General features: G+C 39.9%; 2 protein-coding genes across 5 annotated transcripts in view; one reads left to right on the top strand and one right to left on the bottom strand.

The window, feature by feature from the left end:
* Positions 1 to 14,047, bottom strand: part of LOC119906777 (collagen alpha-1(XIV) chain-like) — a 516,646-nt gene that overhangs the window by 45,849 nt on the left and 456,750 nt on the right. The gene's annotated exons all lie outside the window — the stretch shown is intronic.
* Positions 4,884 to 8,477, top strand: LOC119906793 (C-type lectin domain family 4 member M-like). The gene is made up of 3 exons (XM_038724158.1): positions 4,884 to 5,221; positions 7,128 to 7,255; positions 8,004 to 8,477. The coding sequence occupies exons 1-3, from the start codon at positions 5,033 to 5,035 to the stop codon at positions 8,143 to 8,145; spliced, it is 459 nt and encodes a 152-aa protein (XP_038580086.1). The 5' UTR covers positions 4,884 to 5,032; the 3' UTR covers positions 8,146 to 8,477.

Here is a 14,047-nt window from a genome sequence, read left to right as displayed (position 1 = left end):
TTAAAAAAATACAACACCACAATTGCTGATGCTTAGCATCTTAAGTTTAATGTCATCATGGAACCATTAAAACTTAAACCAAAACTTTGTCTACCAGACAGAAAAAAAAACATTTTTCCGGTCAAAACATGACATTTCCTGTGTCAGAGAGGCATGTGTGGGTAAATGGTATGTGAAACCATGAATGCAGCTATGCACGAATGTGTGATTAGACCACATACTGCTGTTCTTTTTCAGCTTCAAATATACTTCTAGATAGTTTATGCCTAAATTTAAGTCAGGTTTAAGTCTAGTGGGGTTCGTCAATTAACAGTAACAAATATGTTTTGGTGTGCTTCTGTGTTAGTGGTTTGTCCTGCTGTCACTTCCTGTGGTGAAGTCCACCCACCTCAAAGAGAAACAAGCAGACAGTGAAACGGTTTAGTAAAGTTTAAAATATTTCAAAATGTCTGCAAGTATTCTTGCTGTACCAGATTCAAGCTTGAATGTGAGATATTCAAGAAGAGTTCATGAGAACAGAGGAGCAAGAAAGGAGAATGAGGTGGAGATCTCAGAGGCTGAAGAGCATCACGCTGATCCTGGGACACAAAAAGCAAGTAAGTCTGAAATTAAAAAGTTAATGTGCATTTTTGTGTAGCTATATAAAGATTAGATATTAACTATTCACTATGGGTCATTATCAGGTGTGTTGGTGATGAAATCTGGTGCCACAAGAGTAATTTTCCTTACTGAGAGAATGACAATAACTAAAACTACACAGTTCATAGTGGCCACTTCAAACTTCAAACATAATGAAAATACTATCTTTGCATTTTGTCTCTGTAGGATCACAGACTCCAAAGAATTGTGTCAAAATAAGTTGTTTTACTGCTGCAACTCTAGGAGTGATGTATCTTCTGATTTTGGCTGGAGTCTTCATACGATGTAAGGAATTTAGTTTTTAATTCAAATTAAAATAATTTGAGTCCCTCTCTGCTTTTCGTAATGTCATGTTTTTAAGTTTTTATTTCAGTTTGATAACACAACAGGTGTATGTCCATGTATTTTATAAAAACTTGACTTTCATTTATTTTGTCCGAGAGACTTTTTGGGAAGCACAATAAAGCTAGTCAACACAGGTTCATGCTCCTGTCGCTCTGTGTAGAAGAGGAAGGATAATTCTGCACAATCCATACAAAGTCCCAAATATGTTTAATCTTAATAAGAGTCACATGTAGTGTCACTCTCTCTGGACTATCATCATTGCTTGCAGTGTAGCTCACGTTGTTTAGTTCCAGCGGACGCTAAACTAAACAAAACAACCAGCTGCAACAGGAAGAGGACAGTATACACTGCTCAAAAAAATAAAGGGAACACTTAAACAACACAATGTAACTCCAAGTCAGTCACACTCCTGTGAAATCAAACTGTCCACTTAGGAAGCAACACTGATTGACAATCAATTTCACATGCTGTTGTGCAAATGGAGGTGGAAATAATAGGCAATTAGCAAGACACCCCCAATAAAGGAGTGGTTCTGCAGGTGGTGACCACAGACCACTTCTCAGTTCCTTTGCTTCCTGGCTGATGTTTTGGTCACTTTTGAATGCTGGTGGTGCTTTCACTCTAGTGGTAGCATGAGACGGAGTCTACAACCCACACAAGTGGCTCAGGTAGTGCAGCTCATCCAGGATGGCACATCGATGCGAGCTGTGGCAAGAAGGTTTGCTGTGTTTGTCAGCGTAGCGTCCAGAGCACGGAGACGCTACCAGGAGACAGGCCAGTACATCAGGAGACGTGGAGGAGGCCGTAGGAGGGCAACAACCCAGCAGCAGGACCGCTACCTCCGCCTTTGTGCAAGGAGGAGCAGGAGGAGCACTGCCAGAGCCCTGCAAAATGACCTCCAGCAGGCCACAAATGTGCATGTGTCTGCTCAAACGGTCAGAAACAGACTCCATGAAGGGGGTATGAGGGCCCGACGTCCACAGGTGGGGGTTGTGCTTACAGCCCAACACCGTGCAGGACGTTTGGCATTTGCCAGAGAACACCAAGATTGGCAAATTCGCCACTGGCGCCCTGTGCTCTTCACAGATGACAGCAGGTTCACACTGAGCACATGTGACAGACGTGACAGAGTCTGGAGACGCCGTGGAGAACGTTCTGCTGCCTTCAACATCCTCCGGAATGACCGGTTTGGCGGTGGGTCAGTCTGGAGAAGCATATCTTTGGGGGGGGTCACACAGACCTTCATGTGCTAGCCAATGGTACCTTGACAGCTGTTAGATACACGGATGAGATCCTCAGACCCCTTGTGAGACCATATGCTGGTGCGGTTGGCCCTGGGTTCCTCCTGATGCAAGACAATGCTAGACCTCATGTAGCTGGAGTGTGTCAGCAGTTCCTGCAAGAGGAAGATATTGATGTTATGGACTGGCCCGCCCGTTCCCCAGACCTGAATCCAATGGAGCACATCTGGGACATCATGTCTCGCTCCATCCACCAACGCCACGTTGCACCACAGACTGTCCAGGAGTTGGTGGATGCTTTAGTCCAAGTCTGGGAGGAGATCCCTCAGGAGAACATCCGCCACCTCATCAGGAGCACGCCCAGGCGTTGTAGGGAGGTCATACAGGCACGTGGAGGCCACACACACTACTGAGCCTCATTTTGACTTGTTTTAAGGACATTACATCAAAGTTGGATCGGCCTGTAGTGTGGTTTTCCACTTTGATTTTGAGTGCGACTCCAAATCCAGACCTCCATGGGTTGATAGATTTGATTTCCATTGATAATTTTTGTGTGATTTTGTTGTCAGCACATTCAACTATGTAAAGAAAGGAGTATTTAATGAGATTATTTCTTTCATCCAGATCTAGGATGTGTTATTTTAGTGTTCACTTTATTTTTTTGAGCAGTGTATAAACAGCACTATCATATTGCTGTCCTCATGACTGTTGGTTAGTATGATGTGTTGTCAGACACTTTATACTCAGGAAACAGGTTTCATCCTTGTATGTTGTTGGGGACAGCAGTTCACTGAAATGCTGGTGTTGTGAAAATGAAAGTCAAACTGCTGGACTGATTATACTGACTATTGGATGTATAATACAGTCAGCACGCAGATAGGATTCTTGACTTTTAAACAAAGTATAGCGGCAGATCATTCTTTACATTTACATTTATTCATTTAGCTGACGCTTTTATCCAAAGCGACTTACAATTGCTATATATGTCAGAGTTCGCACGCCTCTAGAGCAATTAGGTCAGTGTCTTGCTCAGGGACACAATGATTTGGTGGTGTTGGTGTGTTTATTATGTTGTTGTGCTTCTCACCAGATATTACAGTCACTTTGGAAAAAGACCATCTGCAGACCAGATACGACAAACTGTACAACAACTACAGCGAGCTGCAGGGACAAATTTCAGGTAAAAAATGATGCTTATTAAGCATCAAGACATGGCAGTCAACAACAGTCAGTTACAGAGCAGTTATGAAACCCGAATAAGTAAAAAGCACAGTCAGTTAAAGGATGAAGAAAAAGCAGCTGAAGAACAAAAGCAAAGTTGATTGGACACCAGTATTATAACAATTCACTTGGTATAACGTGCCATAGCCATTAAGTTTAATTATATATTGTTAATTCTATTTATCTGTTTTGCTATGTGTTTATTTCTGTTATAAATGAGATACAAAACCTGAGAGTATTCACAGAGTAAACAACAAGTGGTATTTCAAGTGATGCCATGAAATACACTGCAAGTTCAAAATCTTTCCTCTACATTGTATAATTTGTTAACAAAATGACTTAAGAAAGGTCAAGGGCTGGATTCAAAAATTACACAGACTGATCAAACTTGCATGTCTTTCATCACGGGAACTCATAATGTGACTCAGTAGTGCATCATCCAGGAACTGCCTACACACGGTCCTGCACAAGGAGGAAACCAGAGCCCACAGCTCTGAGGATCTCATCCCTGTATCTAACAGCTGTCAAGGTACCATTGGCTAGAACATGGAGGTCTGTGTGACCCCCCAAAGATATGCCTCTCCAGACTGACCCACCGCCAAACCGGTCATGCTGGATAATGTTATAGGCAGCATAACGTTCACCGCGGTTTCTCCAGACTCTTTCATGTGTGTCACATGTGCTCAGTGTGAACCTGCTCTCATCTGTGAAGAACACGGGGCGCCGTGGCAGACCCTCATGCCACCCTCATAGAGTCTGTTTCTGACAGTTTTGACAGAAATAAGCACATATGGATGTGTCATCCCAGAGGAGCTGGACTACATGTAAAACCTGAATAGGCTGGTTGCATAAGGCAGTAGTCTTGCTACCAGTATTGACAATGAAACGAACAAAACTAGAGAACAATCTGTCAGGGTGGATAAGGAGAGAGCAATTATCAGTGGCCACCACCTGCAAAACGATTTCCTTTTTGGGGGTAGGTCTAGCTTTACTCTTCAGTGAACCTGTTTTCACTTTCATTTGCACCAAAACAGGTGACACTGATTCACAATTGTCGTGGAAATTGTATCTTGCTGGTGAGGGATTAGGCAAATAATTGTGTAACAACTAACCGTTGTCTTTGAAGAATTTATTAACAAAAGAGAATAAACAGAGAATTACTAAAACACATATACAGCTGGTCCAGAGACCTGCCGCCTAGGGCAGCTTTGGGTGTCTGGGATGCATAATCACTTACACAGTCTAGGTTTCTATGTTATGGGGAACAGAGATCCTCTCTCAGCCTTGAATGAACATTCCACGAGAGGAGAGGAACAACAAGATGGGAAAACACCAAAACAATCTCACAGCTCTGACCTGAACCCTAGTAAATGTGGACAGACTAACAGTAATAATAGTAAATTTAAAAAGTCAATAGTAAAAGAATATACATAAAAGATTAAATGTAAAAAGGCCACAATTTTCTGCCATAACAACAATCGCTTATTCTTCTTTTTAATCTGGACAGATTGATATTCAACTGACTTGAAGTTATACTGTGTGATGTTATATGATTAAGTGTTGCCATAATTTATTTGAGCAGAGTTATGTCTTTAAAACACTTGTTTTTAAAGCTTGTTTCGCTTCATGAAGGAAAGCGGTGTCCTGAAGGATGGGAAAGATTTGGATGTAGTTGTTACTTTAAATCCAATGAGAAGAAAACTTGGTCTGACAGCAGATGGGACTGTCAAAGTAGAGGATCAGATCTGGTGATCATAAACAACGTAGAGGAACAGGTGAGTGTGTTTGTTACTGAGTGAGAGATCAAAGATGCCAGTGATCTGTTTTTAACTTGCTGTCAGTTGGTCCATCTTGTATCCTTCTTTTCTATAGCTCCATTGTTCTCATCCTTTGATCGAGAGGTTCAGGCTGTTGAGCATGTTGAATACGTCTGCAAGATATGCCAATTTGACTACAAACGCCGCGTCACAAAACAACTCGGCAATGTCGGGTTTGTGCTCTTTCATGCGGGTCTGTTTTGAGCGGTCATGACTCTCTGCTGTTGTGGGTCTGACTTTCTGGCAGTTTTGCTGTGACCTCTGAGTACAAAAGTCGTCGTGGGGTATGGGGCACCCATCAATTTGTATAATGAATTTGATTTATCATCATCTACAGACAGCAGACATCGGTTAAATAAGCAAGGATATTGTAAGCATTGTAAGATTTTAGTTTACTGAAGCCCGCACCTGCGCTGTACTGGGTTTTCTTTTTGACCTGGAAAACAAAATGATTGACCACCCCGGTTGTCACTGTATAATTCTCACCCCGTGTGTAAGTTCTTTCCTAAATAATTTTGTAAGGGTGACACTAGTGGCACAGTAACTACTAGGTAGTTTGTAACTAAATAAGCTACTAAAATTTGTTGCACCACAATAACTTGGGTTAGAACCTAACTAGTTTGGACGTAAAGTCATAACTAAGGCAAGTGGCCAATCACTGATGAAAGATGGAGTTCCATAATGTGTGCAATACTTTTCTGGATGGCACAGCCACTTTGCATATTAGCACAATGTGGTAAGTTAGATCAACATTGAAATATCATATCATTAACATGTCTTTATTGGATTAAAGTGGTGCAAAATGATATGCAAGTAATGAAAAATACTGTGTGGCAAAAAGCTGTTTTATCATTAGTGAGTATAATTCTGTGATGTCTTATGATTTACACCAACCCCGAGGCATGTTTAACTATTTAGTTGTCACGTACAGTTATTTTGTAACTTCTCTCTGTAGTGCAACCAACTTTTATTTAGTAATGCATAAATCACAACTTAATATTTTTATTCATTACACTTTCATCAGCAAGAATAATGAGATACTTCCTTCCGTTCAAAGTTTGAAAGCATCAAAATAAGGGATGAACTGCACACATTTTTAAATGAAGATGTGAAACATGCTTTTAAGTGGCATTGTTGTAATCCTTAATAAAGTCGCAAGAAAACGTATGAACACTGGAATTTTCCTGGATTTCTGCAGAATTGTTCATGAAATGTGATTTGATCTTCATCAGGTCACAACAATATAAAAACACAGTCTGCTTAAACTAATACTGAACAAACAATTATATGTTTTTTGTTTTTACTGAACATACCATGTAAACATTCATTACAGGGATAAAAAAGTACGTGAACCCCTAGGCTAATGACTTCTCTAAAAGCTAATTGGAGTCAGAAGTCAGCCAACCTGGAGTCCAATCAATGAGACAACATTAGAAGCGTTGGTTAGAGCTGCCATGCCCTATAAAAAACTCACAACAATTTTTATTTTGCCATTGCCATGAAGCATTGCCTGATGTAAACCATGTCTCAAACAAAAGAGCTCTCAGAAAACCCAAGATTAAGAATTGCTGACTTGGATGAAGCTGCAAAGGTTTACCAAAGGGTCTCTAAAAGCCTTGATGTTCATCAGTCCACGGAAGACAAATTGTCAATAAATGGAGAAAGTTCAGCACTTTTGCTTCTCTCCTTAGAAGTGGCTGTCTGGCAAAGATGAAAGGCATCATGCTCGATGAGATTAAGAAGAATACTGATATATGCACCACGGATGAACTGAAAAGTTGCATTCAGACATTTCAGACATCACAAATGATTATTCAATATATAATACAATAATGAAGATTTTATGTCTCTTGTCAACTACTAGGAATTTGTTGTAGAGCTGGTGAAGAGTATGAACTGTGGAGACTCCTGGATTGGTCTACGGGTCATACAGGAAAATAAGCCAACAAGATGGGAATGGGTATGGGTGGACCACTCGCTGCTGACAGAAAAGTAAGACGTTTCAAAAGTTTTTTTCTACACATTTGTCACTAACAAACGTCTTTTAAACAACCCGTTCTCACTTCCTGACTCGTCACATATGGACGCACGGTCAATACCCATCTGCGTCGGTTTGTAACGGACTGGGTATCAGTACAGCGTCATAGTTCAACGCAGAGGGGGAAGTCCTGTAGTATCAGTTTTTGATGGTAAAGATAGGTATATGATATTTAACAGAAAAGACTGATTAAGGAGGTGGTTGGGGTGGATGGCGGGCCAGAACCCTGACTTTGAACCAGGAGAGCTGTGTTCATGTCCAACGTGTAACAAAAAGTCAACATTAAATATTTTTATTTAAGTCAGGCAAGTGTACATAGTTATTTTAACCCAAACCATGATCTTTTCCTAACCTTAACCAAGTAGTTTTGTTGCCTAAACCTAACCAAATTGCAAAGTATCACAACTTCAATAATCAGTTTCAAAATAGCGATAGCTTTTTATTTTTTATTGTTGCTAACTTTAGTGGACGTGTCATATTTGTTGTTGCTAAGCGTTGCTAAATTGACCGGGAGTGAGAATGTGTTGTTTTAAAAAGTAGAATGTAAACAAATGAAAAAAAGATCAATGCAGATTACATCAATTTACAAAACTGAATTATGTGTTTAACTGCTAATAATATTTGAAGTGAAATCCAAAAGCTTACTACAAATTGAAAATAATCAGGAGTGACAACAAATAACAACCTGTATTTGTCCTATAGGTTCTGGGCAGCAGGATCGCCACACCAGCAAAGAAACCAGTACCCTGCAGCATGCTGCGATCAACAAGGAAAATGGACACAGAGTATATACTCTGATCATAAGAACTGGATCTGTGAGAAAAATATTTCTTGTTTTCCTTGATGACAGAGAGGTGTGTAGGGAGGCCGAGGGCTAATGAGTGTCAAGATGACTGGATGAAACGGAAAAGATCCTGGACTACATCAGGAAGATGGCCCCCATATATGAAGGGCTTAGTGAGTACCTCAGGCAGCAGAAACCCAAGAGTGAGGACAAGGAAGACGAAAAACCTTCATGGAGACACAAGCCACTGAACGGCATGTACCACAGACAAATAGAAGTCTCTCTCTCTCCCTCTATGTATATAAATAAAACATATATGATGCATCTAATCCAACTTGACTTAAAAGAAAATTGAATAAAGGAAGATACCTCATACTCTGAACAAAATTCCTTTTATTGTGGCCAGCCTAAAGCACACCTGTGCAATAACCACTATCTGATCAGCATCTTGATATGCCACACTTATGAGGTGGATGGATGATCTCTCAGATTTTGACAGATTTGTGAACAATATTTGAGAGAAATAGGCCTTTTGTGTACATAGAGAAAGTCTTAGATCTTTGAATTCAGCTTGTGATGAATGGGGGCAAAAACAAGAGCTGCGTTTATAATTTTGTTCAGTGTGTTTATCTCTGTTATCAGACATGATCTGAAGTATACAAACAAACAAACAAAAGCAACTTGATGGTAGGCCACCATCTGTGCATTATGGAGGGAGATACACATTTTGGCAGACTGCATGTCCAGCCTGGTAGGACCTGTACTGTAATCGCTTTTTGTGTATGAAAAGTGCTATTTAAATGCAATGCATTATTAAATGATTATAATAATTAACCCTTTAAGGAGGGGGATTTAGAACAATTTCCAGCAATATCCAAAGGCTATCATTACGTGGTCAGACTATCGCAAAATAAATGTTTTCTTTGCGAGGGAAAATATATAGCTGTCTTTGTTTAGAGATTCTCAATTCAGTGCATTGAATAATACAAAGTTTGATAACATGAAATGTTAGGATAGAAAAGAATAATAGCATTTATTTTGACAGATAAGCGTGTTAGCTTTGTTCGCAAAACATTGTTGACAGAACAATACAAAAACCATAGATTAAACAATCCACCTGTTATATTGTTCATTTACTTTGGTGTCAGAGGTCCGCCTTCACCGCTGAATGAACACACGCTCCCACGGCTGGGGGAACACAGGCCAGTTTAGCCCCTTTTCCACTGCACGGTACCAGCTCTACTCGCCTCGACTCTACTCGCCTTTGTTTGGTTTTCCATTGAGGGGTACTATCTCTGGGTGCTATCTGCAATGGAAATGGAGCACGGTAGGCCTAAACAGAGTCAAGTCGAGGCGAGCTGAACTGGTACTGGTAATAGAAAAACGGCTTTTGACAATAGAGAATACAGTACAGAAGTGGTTTTCTTGCCAGCTTTGGCTCTTGGCACTGTAGGGCTCAGCTAGGACCACTACCTGCCCGGCTAACTGATCTAACTAGCTACAGATACAGACGCAGTTAGCACTTTCACTGACAGCCTAAATTCAACCTTGTTTAAAACCTAGACCCATAGTCAATGTCTATTAAAGAGGTGGTATTATGGTTTTAGGCTTTTTCCTCCCCCTTACAGAGTTATATTCCTTTTTTGTGCATGTAACAGGTTTGCAAAGTGAAAAAGCCCAGAGTCCAGCCCAAAGGGAGTTCCCATCTCCTACAGAAAACTCTGCTCTGAACTGCCTGAAAACAGCTCGTTTGTAGTCCAGGCTTTACTTCCCTTTCTTGTGATGTCACAATGAAAATACGTGTCATAATGCTCGCTGAGCGACTAGTCTGAAACGCCCTCAAAAACACCGGTGGAAAAACCGTGAGCTGCAGCACACAGCTCTCCTCTCCCTCCAAACACTATCTACCCTCCAGGCAGTCAGCGGACATAAGTTTTTCCTGTGATGTAGAGACAGAGCTCAGTTAAAACTTTATGGATGAAAGATACTTTTGTTACAGATTAATAACTTTCTATGCTTCTGATTGGCTATTACCGGCCTTTCGCTGACCTGCCCTGATTGGCTAGTAGTCCTTAACAAGGAACTGCGCATGTGCAACTCCCAGCAAAGATCATTTAGTGACAAGATGTATCACTCCACAGCTAAAACGAATCCTTCAACACGGTGAAAAGAGGAGCTGCAGCAATGTGCAGTATGACAAAAATATGGCGTTTTTTGAAATTTAAACCATGTAAACCTGTTCTGGTACAATCCCTAAACAGGATTATGAACCTGAAAATGAGCAGAATACCACGTCTTTAATAGACACGACCACTATCTAACGACCACATATATATGTCATATATAGGTGGTCGTTCAATAGTGTAATAGTCTAATTGATGACTAGTCTATCCTTAGGCTGCGGTTACATGTCTATTAACTTTTCACTGACTTTGTTTTAGCCTAGACGTCTGGGCTGTCTTGAGATGGCTATTACAAGTCTTTTAAATGCAAAATTGCTTGCAGGTTTATAGTTCAGTATAAGGAACTTGCAGTCTACTGCTCCACCACACGAGGGCACCAACATATTCATATTAATCCTCTGTTCTGCCTTGTTCACTGAAAACTGATCATGGTGAAAAAGCAAAGAAATTGCCTACACAAAAGAAAATGTGTTTTCTTCAATTAGGAATAAAAAGAAAAACACTTCACTTTCTGAGAGTCTTCCTCTGTAGTGTACATACGAGACTAAGAAACTAAATATAAAAGCTCAAAAGCAGTGACAGTCCATAATTCATTTTATCTTTCCAAGCACATGAACTGCACGAATAATCTCATATCAATAATTCCAATATAGTCATAGTGGCAGGTAGGAGTGAATGTAAAAGCGGAAGACAGGCCCAGGTCCATAGCATTTATTATTCTGCAAGGAACATGGACAAACAACAACACTGGATCCAATCAATGGATCTATGAGAAACAATTTTTTTGAGAGTTCCTTTTGACCTTGGTGGCCAACATGTGTGCCGTGTACCTGTGATATAATGAATACATATAATGTTTGAATCTTGCCAAGGACCTTTGTTTCACAGCATTTCTATCTCTCGTTTCCCATGGGTCTTCCTGTCCTCACTTAAAAACTACATAAGGGCGTCAACACAACATTTTCTTGGACAATCTGGATTGACAGACAGATGCTCTAATAACTTGGTCCAAACAACTTATGAATTTTATAAACTGTCTTAGGTTTATGATTGGCATTTTTACTTCATTAAACATTACATTACAAAATTGGCTTTAGTTTATCTGTGGATGCAACATTTCCTGTTTTGGTCAAACTAACTAAAGTAACAAAAATCACAACACCGGATCCAGAAGAGTCAAATGAATAAAAAGTAAGTATGTCATTTTTCTCTGCTGAAACCAGACAGAAGCAGAGACAATTAAAATTGACAGCAGCAACAGTACAGGTTATTACGTTATTGAAATATATCATAGTTAGTACTGCAGTGTATGCTTTCACACATTCAAGTATCAGCAGCATAGTAACCAGTCAACATAGTGAACAGCAGCTGCACTTCACTTTATGTAAATGCAAATGTCTCAGTGCTCTCAAGATGTAGCTGTAGCCTATTATAGGCAAACATTACATAACTTTTACCTGATAGGCCTTCATCTAGTTTAGTGGGGATGCTGTGCCATGCGAATTCCCTCCTGTTGATGTCCTATTTAGTAAACAGTAATAGATTCTGGAAACTTCCAATGAGTTGTGCTGCGCATCGCGTACAAAATTTCAAGACAATTCAACTTCGGCAGTGGGCGGTTGTGTGCGTGAGGCGACCACTTCAGCTCACTCTAACAGGGACACTTGCCATAGACTGTTTATCCCTGATAAAAGAAAAATGTTTCTGCTGATACCTGTTCATAAAAGACAGGAAAACAGATTCATATATGTTAACCTGTTGCTCAGAAGGTGCCTGTTATGTTGTTATGATTATGGCTCTGGACTCTTACTTGTTTTACCAAGCTAGATAAACGGTAATGCCCTGGCAGCGGCAAATAACTTTGGTTTCATATTTGATTTGATTACATTAATGTTTAAGTTGAGATATACAAGAAATGTTTTATTTCTACTGAATAAAGGGAATACTGCTGGTAAAAGCACCTAATTTGTTTTTGCAATTGCAATTTTGAAGTGTTTGCAAACCACGTTAATGCACTTTTGTGTATATAGCAGTACTTTTAAATGAAATGAAAATAAAAAAATTTAATTTTGCGCACACAACAATGTGATTATTCGCAGAAAATCATGCAATTAATCACGATTACAAATTTTAATCATTGCCCTGCACTACTGATAATATAAATATTTGAAGTGAAATCCAGCACCTTACTTCAAATTGAAAATAATCAGGAGTGACAACATTTTATTTCTCCTACAGGTTGTGGGCATCAGGATTGTCACACCAGCCCTGGGACCAGTGCACTGTAGCATGCTGCAATCAACAAGGAGAATGGACACAGAGCGAACGTTATAATCGTAAGAACTGGATCTGTGAGATAGAGATATTTAAAAAGTAGGATGAAACATTACAAAAACTTCAGACTTCTAGTACAGAGTGAGCAGCCTGTTTGGAGGTCACACACACTACATGTGAATTGTGTATCTGCAGCCCTACAGGGATATTAATAAAAGTAAATAAGACATTGACTCGGGAGGTTGTTATTAGTTTAGCTTGTAATAATTTAGATCAGTCTGTGATTTTTATGTGAAAATAATGCCACGCAGGCTAGATGCATTCATGACACATACAATCCAAATCTGAATTTAAAAGAAGATCAGATAAAGTAAGATATTTCGTGGGTAATAAGATACCACATATATTTTTAGTAATATACTGTGTATTAAAAATTCCAAGGAACACTTTGTTGTGTTCATGTTCTCTCACCACACAGATGGTTCAGTGGCTGCACCAATCAGGGACCAAATAAATGTCACAATAGCAAGTTTTGCTTTCTAAATGACTTATCTTATGTATGCAAGTAGGGCTGTCGCAAAATTGACTTCAAACTCTGAAGCCACGCGTTGCTGCGGTATGTAAATTGACTTGATAGACAAGCCCTGAAGGTAATGATATAGCTACGTCTGAAAAAGACATGGTCAAACTACAAAAAGGAGTTTGCTTGGCAATGTTTTGACTAGCACGCAGCAGCTAGCTTGCTGCTGTGCAGTGAGGTGACGAGAAAATGCGATAATATACCGCTCAACATGTCGAGACCTAACATGGAAATTACTTCACTGCGACAGCCCTATATGCAAGCTGAATCATAATCAGTCCATGTTTAAATAGCTGGAGACGTCCATACGTAACGACAGGTTGGAAATGGATCATTTCTCTCTCAATATTACTTGAGCCATTATCATAAGGAACAAACCTCATAGAGATTAACTGAACAGACCACTTACTGATGTAGTTACACTTGGGAGGAGTGAAGATTATGAATGTGTTTTGGAGAGAAGGATGCATCTGATGGTAAATCAGATTTCAGTCTATCTTGACTGCTTAGTTGAATTTACACTTTGGGCTTTGTTGGTAATCAAAATCAATCTAATCCACGCAAGATGCATGAACTGGCCAAGTATAAATGGGGTACAAGCAGTAGCATAAGGTAGTAACAACGGGTCCCAGTGCAGGCTCTGCTGCTGGGCCCTGGGCTCCACAGTTACAAAGAGCACACACGCACACATACACTGTGTTCGTGTCTAGAAGGGAACCCTATACGGGCAAATCTGCGTGCCCTGTTTCCTCACTGTGCACGGTTTAACAACTGATAAGATTAGATGTAGTAAATATCTAATCTCCTTAATTGAAAGCTCCTTAAATTAATATATTTCCAATTAACATATTAAATTGAACAGCTCTATGTTCAACACACACGCACACTGCTGCTGCTAAAATACCATCACATGATGGATTTTAGA

The sequence above is a fragment of the Micropterus salmoides genome, unplaced genomic scaffold (assembly GCF_014851395.1).
Source record: "Micropterus salmoides isolate LMB-PRFRI ecotype aquatic unplaced genomic scaffold, ASM1485139v1 Ms_hic_scaffold_17, whole genome shotgun sequence".
Classification (NCBI taxonomy): Eukaryota; Metazoa; Chordata; class Actinopteri; order Centrarchiformes; family Centrarchidae; genus Micropterus; species Micropterus salmoides.
This window is presented reverse-complemented; position numbering and strand designations above follow the sequence as displayed.